At 40.6% G+C, this 18332-nt stretch overlaps 1 protein-coding gene across 1 annotated transcript; it reads right to left on the bottom strand.

The window, feature by feature from the left end:
* Positions 1-1279: 1279 nt before the first annotated feature.
* On the bottom strand, positions 1280-13975 carry LOC122330376 (zinc finger protein 239-like). Its single transcript, XM_043227322.1, has 2 exons — positions 13937-13975; positions 1280-3088 (listed from the first exon to the last, which is right to left on the bottom strand). Exon 2 carries the CDS (start codon positions 3016-3018, stop codon positions 2128-2130), a length of 891 nt encoding a protein of 296 aa, XP_043083257.1. The 5' UTR covers positions 3019-3088; positions 13937-13975; the 3' UTR covers positions 1280-2127.
* Between the last annotated feature and the right edge of the window lie 4357 nt (positions 13976-18332).

The raw sequence follows: 18332 nt of genomic DNA on the forward strand, positions 1-18332 counted from the left end.
TAATGAAAAACTTGTTCTTGAATGTGTCATTTGTTCATCACCATAAGCATTAACCAATGCAGTGTGAACCAGAAAGAGACTTAATAATAATAAACAACTTGTTAATCACCTTTTTATCACATTCAGAATCATCATGACAGAAATGTCACGGGACCCAGCCAGGATCAAAAAGAGCAATGTGGGGCCAACCTCCCGTGGGCTCACCACCTGTGTGAGGGACCGTAAGGGGCCGGTCCATAGTATCTGGCCTTACTGGGGTCTCTGGGAGGGAAAAGTGGGAGGTCTCTGTTGGAACGTGCTCCAAACGGAGACTCAGTCTTTCTGCTGGGTGTTGCTAGTTACACCTGGAGAGGCTGCTTCCCCTCCTTCTGCCTAAAAGACTTGGTTTAAGGTTCATTGAGAATAAGGCATTATATGTCATGTGTCTTATGAACCTATTGTTCTTCACTCTCATGTTTGGTCTCATTTGAAAGGTCTCAGTGCGATTGGTAAATTGGTCTCAATTTCACAGTAATCACTTATATTATGAAGAAGATTAAGAACTTGATAGAACTGTGTTCTGTTGAGAAGGAGGTGTGTCCTCCTTTTGGGTCTCTGAACGTGTTCCAGCCAGGTGTGACACTGGAGAACGGGAACCTAAACACCAAAAGGTTTATACAGCTACATTTGGTATCTCTTTGTCTGGTCTGAGTATATAAGGAAAGTGACAAAACACAACAAGGAGTGATTCTGTAGCCAGATCGGCCCGTAGTGTGGTGTGTGTCCTTATACCCCACACTATGTACTTTTTAAAGACCAGGTATAATGACCTTTTAAGTTTGTTTTATTTTGTTTTGTGCTATTTTTGTACTGCTGATCAGTTGTGAAAATATTTGTGAATTATACCAATTTGGAACCTATTCTTGCCTGGCAAAATAAACATTAATCTTGGTTAACTTATAATATTGTCTGAAATAATAACTTTTCTAGTAGGTTAGTGACTTCTGAGGTTTTCCGCATTGTTGGCGTGCTAGGGTGAGTCAGATCATCGATCTGGGGGGCACATTTTTGAGATCTTGACTTCTGGCCACCAAACTGGCTTAACATGCTATTACTTAGGGAACGCATAAAAAATTAATCTTTTTGAGTCTATCGAGGAGATAGCTGCATTAAGGTAAGTGATCTACGGGGTAGCCTCTGACTAAGACCTGGACTAGCCCAGATGTGTCGTGAGTCTGTTCTGGCCAAACAAGGTCTCTAAGCGACCCAGACTCCTAACGAACGATAAGTCGAAACTAGGAAATATTATAGTTAATTAATGATTGGAGTCAGATAAAATTTGGATTACGTTCTGCAGGAAAAGGGGGACCCTTACATCTTAGACAATTGGGTGAATAGAGGGTGAGTTGGATCCGCTGGTGGGAGAGGAAGCTGGACAGACTCGGCAGGCCCAAACATACTGTGAGGGTCTGTTGGGAACATTTGGAAGAGCCCCCTGTCAGAGAGGTCTTTAACTTCCACCTCCGGCAGAGCTTTGACAGGAGCCTGAGGGAGACATTGAGTCCGAATGAACTACGACTATGACTGGTTGGTTTGTGGGACTCCTGAGGCAGCTGATATGTTCCGGGGGCCAAGCCATGAAGTAGACGCTATGCACCGGATTTAGTAGTTCACGACAGGGAAATCTAAAACAACTGCAGACATCGAGACATGGGATGCTGTTTGCTCTGTTGTGGAGGAGATTCCCAGTATTTGCCAGTTGATATTGTGGTCCTACTCCCGACAGGTTTGGGAAAAGTTTAATTTATCAACTGTTACCAATCAGTAACAGAAAGGTCAGTGTCTTCTTTTCTTTTCCAGTCCTTGAATATTTCCATTTCATGCTGTAATCTTGCAATTAAATTGCAGTATTCAGTATTTGTTTTGTTTTCCACGCATACTTCTGTTTATAGCAGAAGTTTGAGTCGGCGCATAATGTTATGTAATTGGCTTACGGGTACACCTATGAGTTTAAACTTCAGACGCTTGTCAGTTATGCCTTTCCAGACTCTGTCTACGAAGCAAAGTGAAGTGTAGCAGGCTAGCGTTATTGCGTCACATTTGAAGAAGATGTCCATCAGACCTGAAAGAGCTTGATCTGAAGATGATCTAATCACTGTGATAGTTTTTTGTATGAATGTGTAGATGAGAAGATTGATTGAAGCTCTTTCCACAAGCAGAGCAGTGATACGGTTTCTCTCCGGTGTGAATCCTCTTGTGAGTTTTCAGACTTGATGACACACTGAATTTTTTGTCACAGTGTAAACACTCGTAAGGTTTCTCTCCAGTGTGAGTCCTCTCATGTGTTTTTAAATGTGATAACTGATTAAATCTCTTGTCACAGTGTGAACACTCATAAGGTTTCTCTCCAGTGTGAGTCCTCTCATGTGTTTTCAGACCTGTTGACACACTAAATCTCTTGTCACAGTGGGAACACTTGTAAGGTTTCTCTCCGGTGTGAATCCTCTCATGCTTTTTTAAATTGCTTGCTGTAGTAAAAGACTTCTCACACTCAAAGCACATGTAGCCTTTCACACCAGTATGTGTTTTCTGATGCACTTTTAAATGTTCTGGACGAGAAAAACTCTTTCCACACAAATGACATGAATGTGGTTTCTCCTCTGTATGAACTCTCAGGTGCTGCTTCAGGTGAGAATCCCTCAAAAATGTTTTCCCGCATTGATCACATGTGTACAGTTTCTCTCTAGTGTGGATGTTCATGTGATCCTTAAGGTTTGATGAGTATGAGAAACTCTTCCAGCACTGATCACAAGTAAATGGTTTCTCTCCAGTATGAATTAACATATGTCCTGTAAGGTGTGCTTTTTGTGTGAAACTCTTCCCGCACTGATCACATGTGAACGGTTTCTCTCCAGTATGAACTCTCACGTGACACTCAAGATGTTGTTTGTTTGTAAAAGTCTTTCCACACTGAGTGCAGGTGAAAGATTTCTTTGCTTTGCTTTTCAAGTATTTCTGTTTGGTCTGGGGGCAACTCATTTCAATAAGAGTTTTATCATCAACTTTATCATCAACATCAAGTTTTAATTCTCCGCATTTTTCTTCAACTCTGAAATTAAAGAAAAAAATGTTCAGAAAGTCACTTAAAAAAAAGAGATGAACAGCAGACATAACAGCAGAAAGTAGGCAATTTGTATACAGTTTTGTTGTTTAAAGTTTTTTTTAAATAATATCACGTTTCCATAAAGAGAACTTAGTAAATATCTTTAATCAACTACACAATTATCTAACATACATTTAGTTTAAAGAAAAATATACCCAGTACTCATAGAAACTGTCTCTTATTATTTGCTACTCTTCATCTTGACTATTCAAAAGCTTTAAAGATCTTTTACAACAACTTTATCTAAGCTTTATAGCCATCAGTGATGTATCCAAATAATCAATTTTGTTATATTTACCTTCATTTTCATATCCATGTATTAATGTATGATTAATGATTTATATTTATATTAATCCTCATCATATATTCATAAGCAAGTATTTATGTTTTATGTTTATTGTATCTTTTATTTTATTTTAATATGCAATATTTGTAGTAGGAAGACTCACAGACTCATCGTTTTAAAAATAAAAAGTTAAAGTCTGTGTGAATAGAAAGATTTGTATTGTGACATACTTCAGAGAGAATCACTGAATGAGGGCGTGGCTTGTTTTTTTCTACTTCTAATTGATTGGATGTAGTAAAGTAAACAAGGGTTAATCAAAACCAACAATAAATCCAGGGCAGGCTGCCGACAGATGAGACACAATAAACCAGGATCTGGACACAAATGAAGCATACTACAAACTTGAAAAATTAGATTTAGACTCAGAAAATATGGAAAGGCTACATAAAGTAGTGATCACTAGGAGAGTGATAAACGAAAATGATACATGGAGGTGAGCAGGAGGAAACTCATGGCTTATGTAGGGTATGTGATTGATTACAGCTGTGTGCAATCAGTGAGTGTGTGATTAGTGCAGTGGCAGATGGGAAATGTAGTCCAGGGTGATGTGCTGTGTAAAATCAATGTGAGGAAAGGTGACCTCTGGAAAGCTGCACAATGTATATTTTATAAGAAATGTGTCTATATACTATATTTATGTCAAAACTATTAGTAGTATTAGTAGTATGAATTACAAATTAATTTTATGATTATTATTCATATTTAGATACTTTCATATATTGAAAGGCTGTGCAATATGTTTGCATTACACATTCAACAGGTGCATTAAATAAAGTACTTTAAATCTTTACTTTTAATTGTGATGATTTTGGCTCACATTTAATAAAAACCCACCAATTATTATCTCAACAAATTAGAGCACTTCATAAGACCAATAAAAAAAAGATTTAGTGAATTGTTGGCCTTCTGGAAAGTATGTTTATTTATTGTACATTTACTCAATACTTTGTAGAGGCTCCTTTGTCTTGAAGGTGATTGTGGGGAGTTTGTGGCACTGCTGAGGTGGTATGGAAGAAAGAAGCATGAAGTGCTCCAAAATGTATTAATAAACAGATGCAGGGTTTGCAGATGTTTAGTCTTTTCCTTTACACTTAAGAAAGATGAAAGAAAAAAAATCTGACTCCATGGTATAATGACAACACACGCACCCTAAAGAGAGCAGCCTGGAAAATGGAGCGCAGGTGGAGAAAAACTAAACTAGAAGTATTTTGTATTGCCTGACGGGAGAGTATCCTGTCATACAGAAAAGCATTAAAAACTGCAAGATCTGATTATTTTTAAAACAAACACAACCCCAGGTATTTATTCAGAGTACAGAGTACAGCAGTAATGAGTTCATGAATTTCTTTACTTCTAAGATTGATACCATCAGAGATAAAATTGTAAGCCGTCAACTACAGTTTCACATCAGATAGTGAGCTTTAGATCTCCTGAAGAAAAATTATACTCTTTCTCTATTTTAGGAGAAGACTTGTACAAACTTGTTAAATCATCTAAACCAGCAACATGTATGTTAGACCCTGTTCCATCTAAACTATTAAAAGATTTGCTTCCAGAAGTCTTAGATCCTATTTTGAACATTATTAATTCATCATTGTCATTAGGATATCAGACCAAGATGGCGGCGCGTACACATCGCGAGGCTCAGCGTCTCTCCAGTTTCTGCAGTTTTGCAGTATTTTACCTGCTCATTTCGGGTCTGTTCGTGCAGAACAGCAGTGCCTTTACATCGTACACCCGACATGAGCTTTTGGATATTGGTTCATCATTTTCAGACAGTTTAACGGCAACCTTCAACTCGTCCCGGAGATCGTCAGAACAACCGAGGCTGAGCACTCTTCCCGGCCGGGCGGAAGTGCTCGAAGACGGCGGCGCGATCGTAAACAAAGGCGGGGGAAGCGCGGAGGGCTAAGAGCTAAGCTAAAGCTAACACCACATCGGCTCTCTTTACCCAGCATTTTCCTTGCCAATGTACAGTCACTGGCGAACAAAATGGACGAGATTCGACTCCGCATCAGAGACAACAAAAAACTTCAGAACTGCAATGTCATGATCTTCACTGAAACATGGCTAAACAGCAGCATACCAGACCATGCTATCAGCATAGCTGGTCTCCACACATTCCAGGCAGACAGAACGGCGGATGACTCCGGTAAGACCAGAGGCGGGGGATTGTGCATTTATATTAACAATGCTTGGTGCACAAACTCTGTTATCGTTGAGAGACACTGCTCAGCCAACCTAGAGTTTCTCATGGTTAAGAGTAGACCGTTTTATCTGCCACGGGAGTTCACATCCACCATCATAACTGCTGCTTATATTCCTCCCAATGCTGATGCCAAGCTTGCTATGAACGAACTTCATGCAGCCATCAGTAAACAACAGTCTGCTCACCCGGAGGCTGCATTTATTGTTGCGGGGGATTTTAATCACTCTAACTTGAAGGCAGTCCTCCCTGCTCCCTAAATTTCACCAAAACGTTTTCTGTCACACCAGAGGAAGCAGAACTTTGGACCATGTATACACAAACATGGCTGAAGCCTATGCTGTGACCCCCCTTCCCCATCTAGGACAATCGGATCACCTTTCTTTGTTCCTCACCCCCAAGTACTCCCCCCTCATCAACCGTGTGAAGCCATCAGTGAGGACCATCAAAGTCTGGCCAGCGGGGCTGACTCCACACTCCAGGACAGGTTTCAACACACAGACTGGAGTATGTTTGCTTCCCAGGCTACCTGTGGCTCTCACACGGATATAGACCACTACACTTCCTCTGTTCTGGATTACATCAACACCACCATAGACAGTGTTACTACTGCAGAAACAGATCACCACATACCCAAATCACAAGCCATGGATGAACAAGGAGGTGCACCTTCTGTTGAAAGCACGCAACACTGCCTTCAGATCAGGTGACGCACAGGCCTACAGCACTTCCAGGGCAAATCTGAAGAGGGGCATCAAAAAGGCCAAGTACTGCTACAAGCTGAAGTTAGAGGAGCACTTTTCCAACTCTGACCCTCGACGCATGTGGCAGGGCATCCAGGCCATCAGTGATTACAAGCCCAACCACTCCACCCCCACAGCACCTAATGTCTTCTTTCTGAACGAGCTTAATGACTTTTATGCTCGCTTTGAGAGGGATAATAATGAAACGGTCACCAAGATCACCCCCTCAACCGACCCACCCATCACACTCACCTCCTCAGAGGTTTACACTGCACTAAGCCGGATCAACGCGCGCAAGGCTGCTGGACCAGACGGTATCCCTGGACGCGTACTACAGGCATGCGCAGAGCAGCTCGCTGGTGTATTCGCGGACATTTTCAACATGTCCCTTGCCCAAGCAGCTGTACCAACATGCTTCAAATCCACCTCCATTGTGCCAGTGCCAAAAATCTCTAGCCCAGTGTGCCTAAACGACTACCGCCCTGTAGCACTCACACCCATCGTTATGAAGTGCTTTGATCGACTAGTCCTGTCACATCTGAAGGACTCTCTGCCTTCCACACTGGACCCCCACCAGTTTGCCTATCAAGGCAATAGGAGCACTGAGGATGCAGTCTCCATCGCACTGCACTCCGTACTCACACACTTGGACAATAAAAATACTTACGCACGGATGCTGGTTGTTGACTTCAGTTCAGCATTCAACACGGTCATACCCTCTAAGTTAATCACCAAACTCAGAGATCTGGGCATTAACACCTCACTGTGCAACTGGGTTATGGACTTCCTGACCAACAGACCTCAGCATGTTAGGTCAGGCCACATCTGTTCCACCACTATCACTCTCAACACCGGTGTACCACAAGGCTGTGTGCTGAGCCCCTTCCTCTACTCCTCTTCACCCACGACTGCAGGCCTGTGTTTGGATCTAACTCCATCATCAAGTTTGCAGATGACACTACGGTGATCGGTCTCATCAGCAACAACGATGAGACTGCCTACAGAGAAGAGGTCCAGCATCTGGCCACGTGGTGCAAAGACAATAATCTGCTCCTTAACACCACCAAAACCAAGGAGCTCATTGTGGACTTCAGGAAGGTGAGAAGAGGCACACATGATCCCATCCACATTAATGGGATTGCTGTGGAGCCTGTCTCATGCATCAAGTTCCTGGGAACCCACATCTCTGAAGATCTGTCCTGGACCACCAACACCTCCAGCCTGGTCAAGAAGGCTCACCAGCGTTTATTCTTTCTGAGGAAACTTAAGAAGAACCAGCTGTCCTCAGCCATCCTGGTGAACTTCTATCGCTGTACAATAGAGAGCATCCTAACAAACTGTGTCACAGTCTGGTATGGGAGCTGCTCTGTTGCTGAGCGTAAGGCACTGCAGCGGTGGTGAAAACTGCCCAGCGCATCACAGGAACTCCACTTCCATCCATTGAGGACATCCAGAAGAAACACTGTTTGCGTCGAGCACGCAGTATTCTTAAGGACTCCTCTCACCCTGCCCACAAACTGTTTTCCCTCCTGCCATCCGGCAGGCGATTCAGATTCCCCCTGTCTAGAACAAGTAGACTGAGGAACAGCTTTTTTACCAGAGCTGTCTCACTACTGAATTCTACCCCCCACTGATGTCTGCCCCACCCACCCCATTAAAAACAAAAATACAAAAATGCACTGTTAACATTCATTGCACTCCACTGTATATATCTTTGTAAATGTATGTACATACCCACTGTACATACTCTTGTAAAATTGTCTATACATATCCTGTATATCCTGCTCTTTCTTATGTACATAACGATCTGTAAATTGTTTACACATAATCACTGTAAATTCCCCCTTCTCATCTGTAATTTAATTTGTACATATTTATCACATATTTATCTTTGTAATTTATATTTATATGTGTACCTATATCCTGCACTTGCTGCTTATTGCACTCCTGGTTAGACCTAAACTGCATTTCGTTACCTTGTACTTGTACATGTGTAATGACAATAAAGTTGAATCTAATCTAATCTAATATGTTCCCAAAACATTCAATTTCTTATTAAGAAACCACATCTTGATCCCAAAGACTTAGTTAATTACAGACCAATCTCTAATCTCCCTTTTCTGTGAAAGATACTAAAAGGTAGTATCCTCACAACTATATTCATTCTTAAAGGAAAATGGTATCTGTGAGGATTTCCAATCAGGATTTAGACCTTACTGCTTTTATCATCTGATCATGGTTTTATCTCGTTATTAGTGCTATTAGATCTTAGCGCAGCATTCGATACTATCGATCACAACATTCTCTTGGATAGACTAGAAAACCATGTTGGCATTAGAGGAAGCGCCTTAGCATGGTTTAAATCATACCTATCTGACCGCTATCAGTTTGTAGCATTAAATGAGGAGGTATCATATCGCTCAAAAAGTGAAATGTGGAGTTCCTCAAGACTCGGTGCTAGAACTGTTACTTTTCAACCTGTACATGTTACCTCTGGGAGATATTATCAGGAGTCATGGTGTTAGCTTTCACTGCTATGCTGATGATACTCAGCTCTATATTTCAGCGCAGCCTGGTGATACACACCAAATTGAGAATCTAACAGAATGCATAGTTGATATAAAAAACTGGATGATGAGTAACTTCTTAATGCTAAATTTTGAAAAAACAGAGGTGCTAATAATTGGACATAAAAACCCCACATATAATAATCTAGAACACTCCCCTCCATCTTTCTGTCCAACGTCTGTTCACTTGATAATAAGATGGACTACATTTGACTTCACCAAACTACATGTCGTGAGTATAGGGATTGCTGCGTCTTTGTCTTCACGGAAACGTGGCTCAGTGATAGAGTTCCGGATACTGCCATTCAGCTAACCAGGCTAACTGTATTTCGTGCTGACAGAAATGCTGCACTGTGCGGTAAGACTCGGGGTGGTGGCGTGAGTGGCGTGAGCCCCACCTCGACTACTCAGACCACATCTCTGTTATGTTGATTCCAACATACAGACCACTCATCAGACGCTCTAAACCAGCTCTGAAACAGATTAAAACCTGGCCAGCAGGATCCATCTCTGCTCTTCAGGACTGTCTCTCTACCGACTGGGAAATATTTAGGGAGGCTGCAACCAACAGCAATTCCATTGACTTGGAGGAGTACACATCATCAGTGACTGGCTACATCGAGAAGTGCATAGATGATGTGATCGTCTCCAAGACCATCACCACACGTTCCAACCAGAGGCTGTGGATGAATGCTAACATGGGTGCTCTCCTGAAGGAGCGAGACTTTGCCTTCAGAGCAAAGGACCAGGCGGCTTTTAAAACAGCGGGGGCCAAACTGTCCCAAGCTTTCAGAGAACCAAAGTGTGCTTATGCTAAAAGAATCCACGGCCACCTCCAGAACAGCAGTGACTCATGGTGCATGTGGCAGGGCATCCAAGTGATCACCAACTAAAAGACAACTTCACCTGTCTGTGATGGTGACGCCTCCCACCCAAATGCTCTAAATGACTTCTATGATGTTTTGAGGCACAGAATAACACAATGCTGAGGAAGTCCACCCCTCATACTAACGATCTGTTACTCTGCTTCACCAAAGCTGACGTGAGGAAAACACTTTATAGAGTCAACCCACGGAAGTCTGCTGGACCGGACAACATTCCAGGCAGAGTACTAAAGGAGTGTGCAGAGCAGCTAGCTGATGTCTTCACTGATATCTTCAATATCTCTCTGAGCAGCTCTGTCATTCTGAGGTGCCTCAAAACAACAACGATTGTCCAGGTGCCTAAGAAGTCTGTGGTTTCCTGCCTCCGTGACTATCATCCCATCGCACTCACACCAAGTGTGATGAAATGCTTCAAGAGGCTTGTCATGAGGCACATCAAGTCACAGCTACCACCTTGACTGACCCACTACAGTTTGCGTATCATCCAAACCACTCTATGGACAATGCTATCACCACAACCCTCCATCTCGCCCTCTCACACCTGGATTCAAAAGGAAACTACTTCCAAATGCTGTTCATTGACTTTAGTTCAGCATTCAACACCATCATCCCTCAGCAACTAATAGAGAAGCTGAGCCTGCTGGGCCTGAACACCTCTCTCTGTAACTGGATCCTGGACTTTCTGACAGGCAGACCTCAGTCAGTCCGGATCAGAAACAGCATCTCCAGCACCACCACACTGGACACAGGAGCTCCTCAGGGCTGTGTGCTCAGTCCACTGCTGTTCACTTTGCTGACTCACGACTGTGCAGCGATGCACAGCTCCAATCACATAATCAAGTTTGCTGATGACACGACCATGGTGGGTCTCATCCGCAAGAACAATTAGTCAGCATACAGAGATGAGGTGCAGCAGCTCACAACTTGGTGTAGAGCCAACAATCTATCTCTGAACGTCAACAAGAAAAAGGAGATGGTTGTTGACTTCAAGCGAGCAAAGAGTGACCATTCTCTGCTGTCCATCAACGGATCCAGAGTAGAGACTGTCAAGAATACCAAATTCCTTGGTATTCATCTTACGGATAACTTTACCTGGTCACTCAACATCAGCTCCATCACCAACAAAGCACAGCAACGCCTATACTTTCTGAGGAGGCTGAGGAAAGCTCATCTCCCTCCACCCATCCTAACTATGTTTTATAGAGGAACCATTGAGAGCGTCCTTTGAAGCTGCATCACTTCCTGGTTTGGCAATTGCACCGTACCGGATTTGAAGACCCCACACATCCTTCAAACAAATTATCCACCCTCCTGCCATCTGAAAAGAGGTACCGAGCATTTCTGGCCCTCACAAACAAACTACTGCTTAATAGTTTCTTACCACAAGCCATCAGACTCCTCATCAATCACACCTGAATGGACTTTCTCTTCCATATGCCTTGTTTGCACTTTTACTGTTGTGTTGTATTTTGTGTTCTTTGCACTGATTTTGTCTTTGCACTGTTTGCACTAGTTTGCACACTTTGCATTTTATGTGGCTAAGACACTGTCTTAGCTCAGTATGTGAGTTTTTTTGTCTTGTATAGTGTTGTGAATTTATGTAGCAACAGGTCCTGGAGAAACAATATCTCATTTCACTATGTACTGTACAGCTATATGTAGTTGAAATGACTATAATTTGATTTGACTTTATTATTTTAATGCTTTATTGGGTGGTTGTTCTGCACGCTTGATAAACAAACTTCAGCTAGTCCAAAACACAGCAGCTAGAGTCCTTACTAGAACTAGGAAGTATGATCATATTAGCCCGGTTCTGTCAACACTGCACTGGCTCCCTATCAAACATTGGATAGATTTTAAAATCTTATTAATTACCTATAAAGCCCTGAATGGTTCATTTCTTCAATACTTTTTACTTTGACATTATAGTCCTGCACGTCCGCTGCGTTCTCGAAACTCTGGCCATTTGATAATACCTAGAATATCAAAATCAAAATATCAAAATCAACTGCGGGCGCCAGATGCTTTTCCTATCTAGCACCTAAACTCTGGAACAATCTCCCTAACTCTGTTCGGGAAGCAGACACACTCTGCCAGTTTAAATCTAGATTAAAGACACATCTTTTTAACCTAGCCTACACACGGATGGGGTTTTGGTTCCTCTGTCTTCTTTGTTGGGGACACTTAACTTCTAGTGATTATCGTTGAATTGATTACAGAGACCGTCTCTGCATTTAATAACAAACTGTTCACTCTCTTCATTATACATCCCTGTCATTGTATTCTTCTACTTTATACTGTTCAGTGCTTTGATGCAACCTGTGTTGTTAAAAGCGCTATATAAATAAAAATGATTGATTGATTGATTGATTGATTGACATGTAACGTTGTTAAATTGACGTTTATTGCATATTTCAGTTTAATGAGTCTCACATGATGGTGTTTAGTGTTTGTGTGAATGACAACTGACCACGTTTTATATATGTTCATATTTAAAAGCTGCTTGTGACGGCTTTGGTTCATCATGTGTTTCTCATCAACACCTTCATCTGGTGGTTATCAGTGCATTTCAAAGATATAAAACAGATTTTAGTTCTTTAATAGAATATTTTTTAACTTAAACTTAAAAATTAACTGTAAAACCTAAAATGTTACCATATTTTTTACCGTTCAAATTTTGCCATCCACAGCTGTCTATTTTTACTGTAAATCTGCTGGATTTTTTTTACAGTATATGTATGGGAAGTCAAATGCATTGAAAGTATGAAAGGATGAAACAGTGCAATGTTAAAAGAGACTTGTCATCAGTGTGATCGCGCTAGCGAACGGAGACAAGTAAAGTTACAAGCTTATCAGTTAAAAACACTTAATATACACACACAAATATGATTAAAATGCTATAACGTGACATTCACAATGGAATTTGGAGTGATTTTAAGGTTACAGCTGCTTCAGCACAGAGAAAATTAAGGACAGAAAACAACTTGCAGAAGATGGAAACTATAGAATGAAGATCAATCAGCCGTCGTGGCCTCGTCCTGCACAATGTGACACTGATTTGTGCATAGTAATTGTGCTTGAGCTGATGAAATCAAAACAGAGTTTAGGAGTCCTAACTTTGATTCTTATTTGTATGCAATAAGAGAATATTTTCCTGAATATATAGTTAAGGAGAACTTTGGTAACTTCCTCCTAAGTATAGAATAGTAGTGTTTGTATTATAGACTCCACCACAACTCAAGGTAAAAAAGTACTTCTTTGTATTTTTGACATTTTAATAAAGTGAAACCATTTCAATGGAGATGCAATAAAACCTTTTTTAAATAAGACTCAAAAGTGATTATTAAAAATCTGGAACTAAGGAAATATTTTCTGTCAAGCCTCAAATCTTTGAGTACTAATGTCTGGAAACATGTGACATTCAGAGGTAAAGGCAGATCTTTTGATCTGGGAATAACTTGTCGATGGTAGAGATGTGAATCAGAGTCTTTATTGATTTTAGGAGATTCATTAAATTCAACAATATAAACATTTTTTTATGATAGCACTTACTGTAAAGGGACTACTGTAAAAAGTGAATAAAATGTAATAGAGTCTTCATTGCTTAGCTCAGGTCAGGTACTGCGTGTTTCTAATAGCAGTTCAAATCTACTTTAATTTAGTTATTTTAATGCTTTAAAGAGCAGTGTTAGATTGTAATGTTCTATAAAAAGTACAGCTGTCATAAAAGCAGAGAGAACGCTGTGAGTCAGTCATTTCATCACATTCTTAATATTGTTCAGTAACAGAAGAACTCAGCTAAAGGCAGAGCATGTGATTTGGTTCAGATTAGTTATTTTTGTTGAATTTCACAAAACCAATAGCATCACTAAGTGTTCTAAATGTATTTATATATGTTTATGTCGTCTGTAGAAGGAGCAGAACCATAAAACGACCAATCAGATTATTATAACACCTGCCCATCATTACGTTATTGCAGAGCAAGCGAGAAGTGCTTATATAATATTAATCTCAGCGATCTCTCATAGACTTAGCAATAAACACCAACCTGTTTGTTCTTCAGTATCTTCTCTCTGTCTTCTTTTATTAACCCTTTTTGCGGATTTCGGCTCTTCCTGATGATTTCACGCTAGTCTTCACTTCTGAACTGAACTGACTATCCCAGCATTTATTGCTGAATTGTTGTGGGAGGAGCTTCACTGAACATGGATTTCTGTCATTTTCTTTTCTTTTTCTTTTTTTCGTTTACACGTTTAAGTGAAATAGTTGTAAATGTATCATGTCTAGCTATTGAAATAGTTTGTGATTTGTATTGCATACAACTTTACCGTTTACTGTACTTTGATATTCCCTATAGTGGAAAATGAATCTTTACAGAAAACATCTTATTTGTGCATTGAAAAATAGGGTGGATATCGGCCAGAGATTGGCATATTACTATGAGATTGACCAGGACATTAAGAAACAGAAGAAGAAAGAAAAATAACAGGATGGAACCACGAAGAGATCGCCTCCAAAGTAAAACCGATGGTAAGATGACGTATAGTGTGTAAAGTAGAGATGAATGAGATGAGTGTATGTAGTGTTTTCTGTTAGATTGTGAGTGACCGTCGTCTTTCAACATCCTGTGAGCCCAAAAAGGGAAACGCTTTTCTGCTGCGATAAGAACTTGTGTGTTTAGCTTCACAGTGAAGGATGTAAAGGTGTAAATCTATTTAAGGAAAAAACATCACAAGTGGAAAAAGCCAGCAAAAACATACATTTTGACAGACGTTTTCTACTTTTGATGTAATAATATATATATATATAATGTATACAGTAAGAGTAAGGACGTGCTTGTTTTTATCCATCTGCCCATAAGTACTATGTATTTACCAGAGCTGGTTTTAAAATGCATTTCATTACAGATTTTCCTCCTATTATTTTCTTTAAAATACTATTATTAATAATATAGCAATTTTTATTGTATTATTGTTATTTAGAAAAATTATTAATTATTAAAAAGTATTTTCTTTCGATTTTTGATTAGCATTGAGACAAATAGCCTATTAAGACATAATGCAAAGATATAATATTAAACATCAGACTTTACGAGAACCATTAACTAAACAATTATGCAAGACAACATGTTTGTGTGAGTCTTGCCAAGCCATATTTCACAATAATATACTTCATAGGAAGATTGCTTTCTCTCAGAAAAAAACAAAAGTATTGAAAACATAAAAAAACACACTGCACTTAAAATAAAAAAGAACAATAATTCAGTTAGAGTAATTGTACTTTTAAGTGTGTTTACCTAAAAATCTTGGGTAATCTGTTTAAACGGAAGGTTTTAGAGTTGTCACAATATACGTATACAGAATTTGCTTTATTAAAATAATATTTGACTTGAATGTACATAAATTAGATACACATAAAAGTATACGTCACAGATATTTCTCACCTTTTTTGAACTGAAGAGAATGAGGAGGAAAAATAATAAAGACAAAATAAAACCTGAAACTAATTAGACTTGTTCATGAGAAGTGTGTGAAAAACCTTCCTAGTTCACTTATCAGTTCACAAGCTTTCAAGATGTATAATGTGCTGACTGTTTGACGGTGTCTGACTAAATATAGATATAACTAAAAGGTTTCAGGTGTATTTAAAGTCTTTCCTCTTGAACTTGAAATAATTGATCTTGCCAAAAGTAATCAAACTCTGCTGGATTCTTCTCCTCGTGAAACAGATGATAGTGTTTTTCTCACTGCTCACCTGCTGACTGAAATTAGAGATTCCCCAGCCTCATCTTACTCTGGACTTTCAAGCAGCACTGTACAGTATCTGTACAGTTTGAGGAAGTAAAATTGTGGCTGCATTCATTTTAGCTGTGAGTTTTACTTTTGTTGCGACTCACTTCCTGATGAGGAAGTGAGTCAATACTGATGAGGAGAGAGCAGTCCTTAACCTTGTTTTCAATGAAAATAAGGTTTGTATATATTTTTTTTTTTTTTTTTTTTTTTTTTAAAACATGAAATGAAGTACCATTAATCATCTGTAATATTGATGTGTAACCATTAGATGGCTGTATAGTCTATATAATCTTGTATACCTGTCACGGTGTGGTTCAGAGAAAGAGTGCTAGAGGAGCATATAACAAACAGTTTTAATCTTACACCAAGAAGCAAATTATAACACTACAGACAGGCAGGCAGGCAAACAGACTAGAACCACACGTATTAAGGACGACGATCGGACAAACTGAACGGGAAAAAATGGACTTAAATACACAAAGTAAATTATTAAATTAATAAGGCACACCTGAAGACAATGATACAATTAAGAGAAACGAAAAGTAGGGCATACAGAGCACATGGGACAAGAAAACAACCAAAAAGAGTCCAGTGACAATACCCTATACCCTTATGATACATGACAATACCCTAGTTGCTGGAAATTTTCAATTATAATTATTAGCATGCATTAGGTTTTTCATTTGGATATATATTTAGGCATTATTAAAGACTATTGTTTATAAAAATTACAATAAAACAATTTTTGTATTATTATTACAGTCAAATCTGGACACATTGTTTATTGTCAGATACAGTGAATTTAGGACTGTACATTATGTGCAGAGGATATATGAACTAATCGAAGCAAATATGCTAGAACTGAAGACTGTAGCTGTATACAGATAACCAGGTTTCCTGTCTGTCAGTCACTACGAGTATGTCAAGACGACAGTCTGGGGTCTTGCTTGGAGCCCTTATTAACTTGACAACGCCAGTGAAATTTGGCAAGTGGTTCATGGGGAGTTGACGAAGTCGTGGATGGCTCCGTTTTCACCCAAAAGCCACTCATCTTCCTTCTCCATCTTCACACCCTTGATGGTGGGGTGGCGAGGGGTTATGTGGTTATTCTCCAGGTGGAGAGAGGTTCTGGTGCATTTGTGCCAGCAAAACGCCGCCACCTGGCGGAATCATCCCAGACCCCATCCAAAGCCTGTAGGACTACGGCAGCTATCGCTGCTAAGGCCTACAGTGCTGCGAGCCAAGCCGCCTCTGTCCTGCATGCCATGGAATGCATCCTTAGCTCATCCAATACGACGCAAAAACTTGATATAACAGAAACTATGCACTCTCTTTTTCTAGCACTTTAGATACAGTTGCTCCTTTGCACTTAAAAAGATAAAAGAAAACAATCTGACTCCATGGTATAATGACAACACACGCACCCTAAAGAGAGCAGCCCGGAAAATGGAGCGCAGGTGGAGAAAAACTAAATTAGAAGTATTTCAGACTGCCTAGAGGAGATGGTGATCCAGACTAGATGGTGGATCAGCACACAGAGATTATGTTCATCAGAGACCAGAACACCTAGATGCGCCTGTCGACAGATCACCAGATCCTGATGCACACACACACACACACACACACACACTAAGTCATTTACACTACCTGACACAGCTGTGTTTAAAATTGAACTGGAAGTTAAGTGCTGGGCGTCCGGTCAGAGGAGAACTGACCCCAACTGAGTCTGGTTTCTCCCAAGGTTTTTTCTCCATTCTGTATGCATGGGGTTTTGTTTCTAGCCGCTGTCGCCTCTGGCTTGCTTGGTTGGGGACACTTAACTTCTAGTGACTATTGTTGAATTGACTACAGAGACCGTCTCTGCATTTAATAAGAAATCACTCTCTTCATTATACATCCCTGTCATTGTACTCTTCTACATTATACTGTACAGTGCTTTGATGCAACCTGTGTTGTTAAAAGCGCTATATAAATAAAAATGATTAATTGATTGATGGAAATCCTGCAGGTTCACCAGGCCAAGGCATTGAAAGAGCTGCACGAGGTGGCTCCGACCTAAGGTCGACGCAGGAGCTGCCCACGGCAACCGACTTTGCTCTACAAGCGGCGAGGTCACGTCGCTCCTCGGAAAGGAAATGTCCACTTTGGTGGCCCAAGAGCGCCATTTATGGCTCAACCTGGCCGAGATGCACGATGCTAACAAGATTTGCTTCTTGGATGCTCCCATCTCCTAGGCTGGGCTATTCGGTGACACTGTTGAGGACTTCACTAAGCAGTTCTGGGCAGTACAACAGCAGGCCGAGGCGATTCAGCACATCCTCCACCGATGTGATCCTCCAGCTGCCACCGCTTTTAAGTGAACATGGCGCCACTCCTTCCCCAGGAAGGCTGGGCAGAAAACCCTGTTTCATTTTCCTGCTGTTCCGCCACAGACCCAAGTGTCCAAATGTCTCCGAAAAGAGCAATCTCGTCATCCTTCGGGTCAGTGGTGTGACAGAGTGCAGAGATCTTTTCTTTACTTTCCTCCACAGCACTCCACTATACCAGTGGACAACAGATGATGGTAAGGGGGCGCTACGCTTCTCCATATATCTCGAGCCAAAATGGCAAGTCACCCAGATGGTCTGGGGAGTTCCAGCCCGAGTGAACTAT

This window comes from Puntigrus tetrazona, chromosome 3 (genome assembly GCF_018831695.1).
Source record: "Puntigrus tetrazona isolate hp1 chromosome 3, ASM1883169v1, whole genome shotgun sequence".
NCBI classification, from domain to species: Eukaryota; Metazoa; Chordata; class Actinopteri; order Cypriniformes; family Cyprinidae; genus Puntigrus; species Puntigrus tetrazona.

Excerpts from the sequence above, each read along its gene's own strand:
- LOC122330376 (XM_043227322.1), bottom strand. The coding sequence starts at position 3,018 with ATGAGTTGCCCCCAGACCAAACAGAAATACTTGAAAAGCAAAGCAAAG.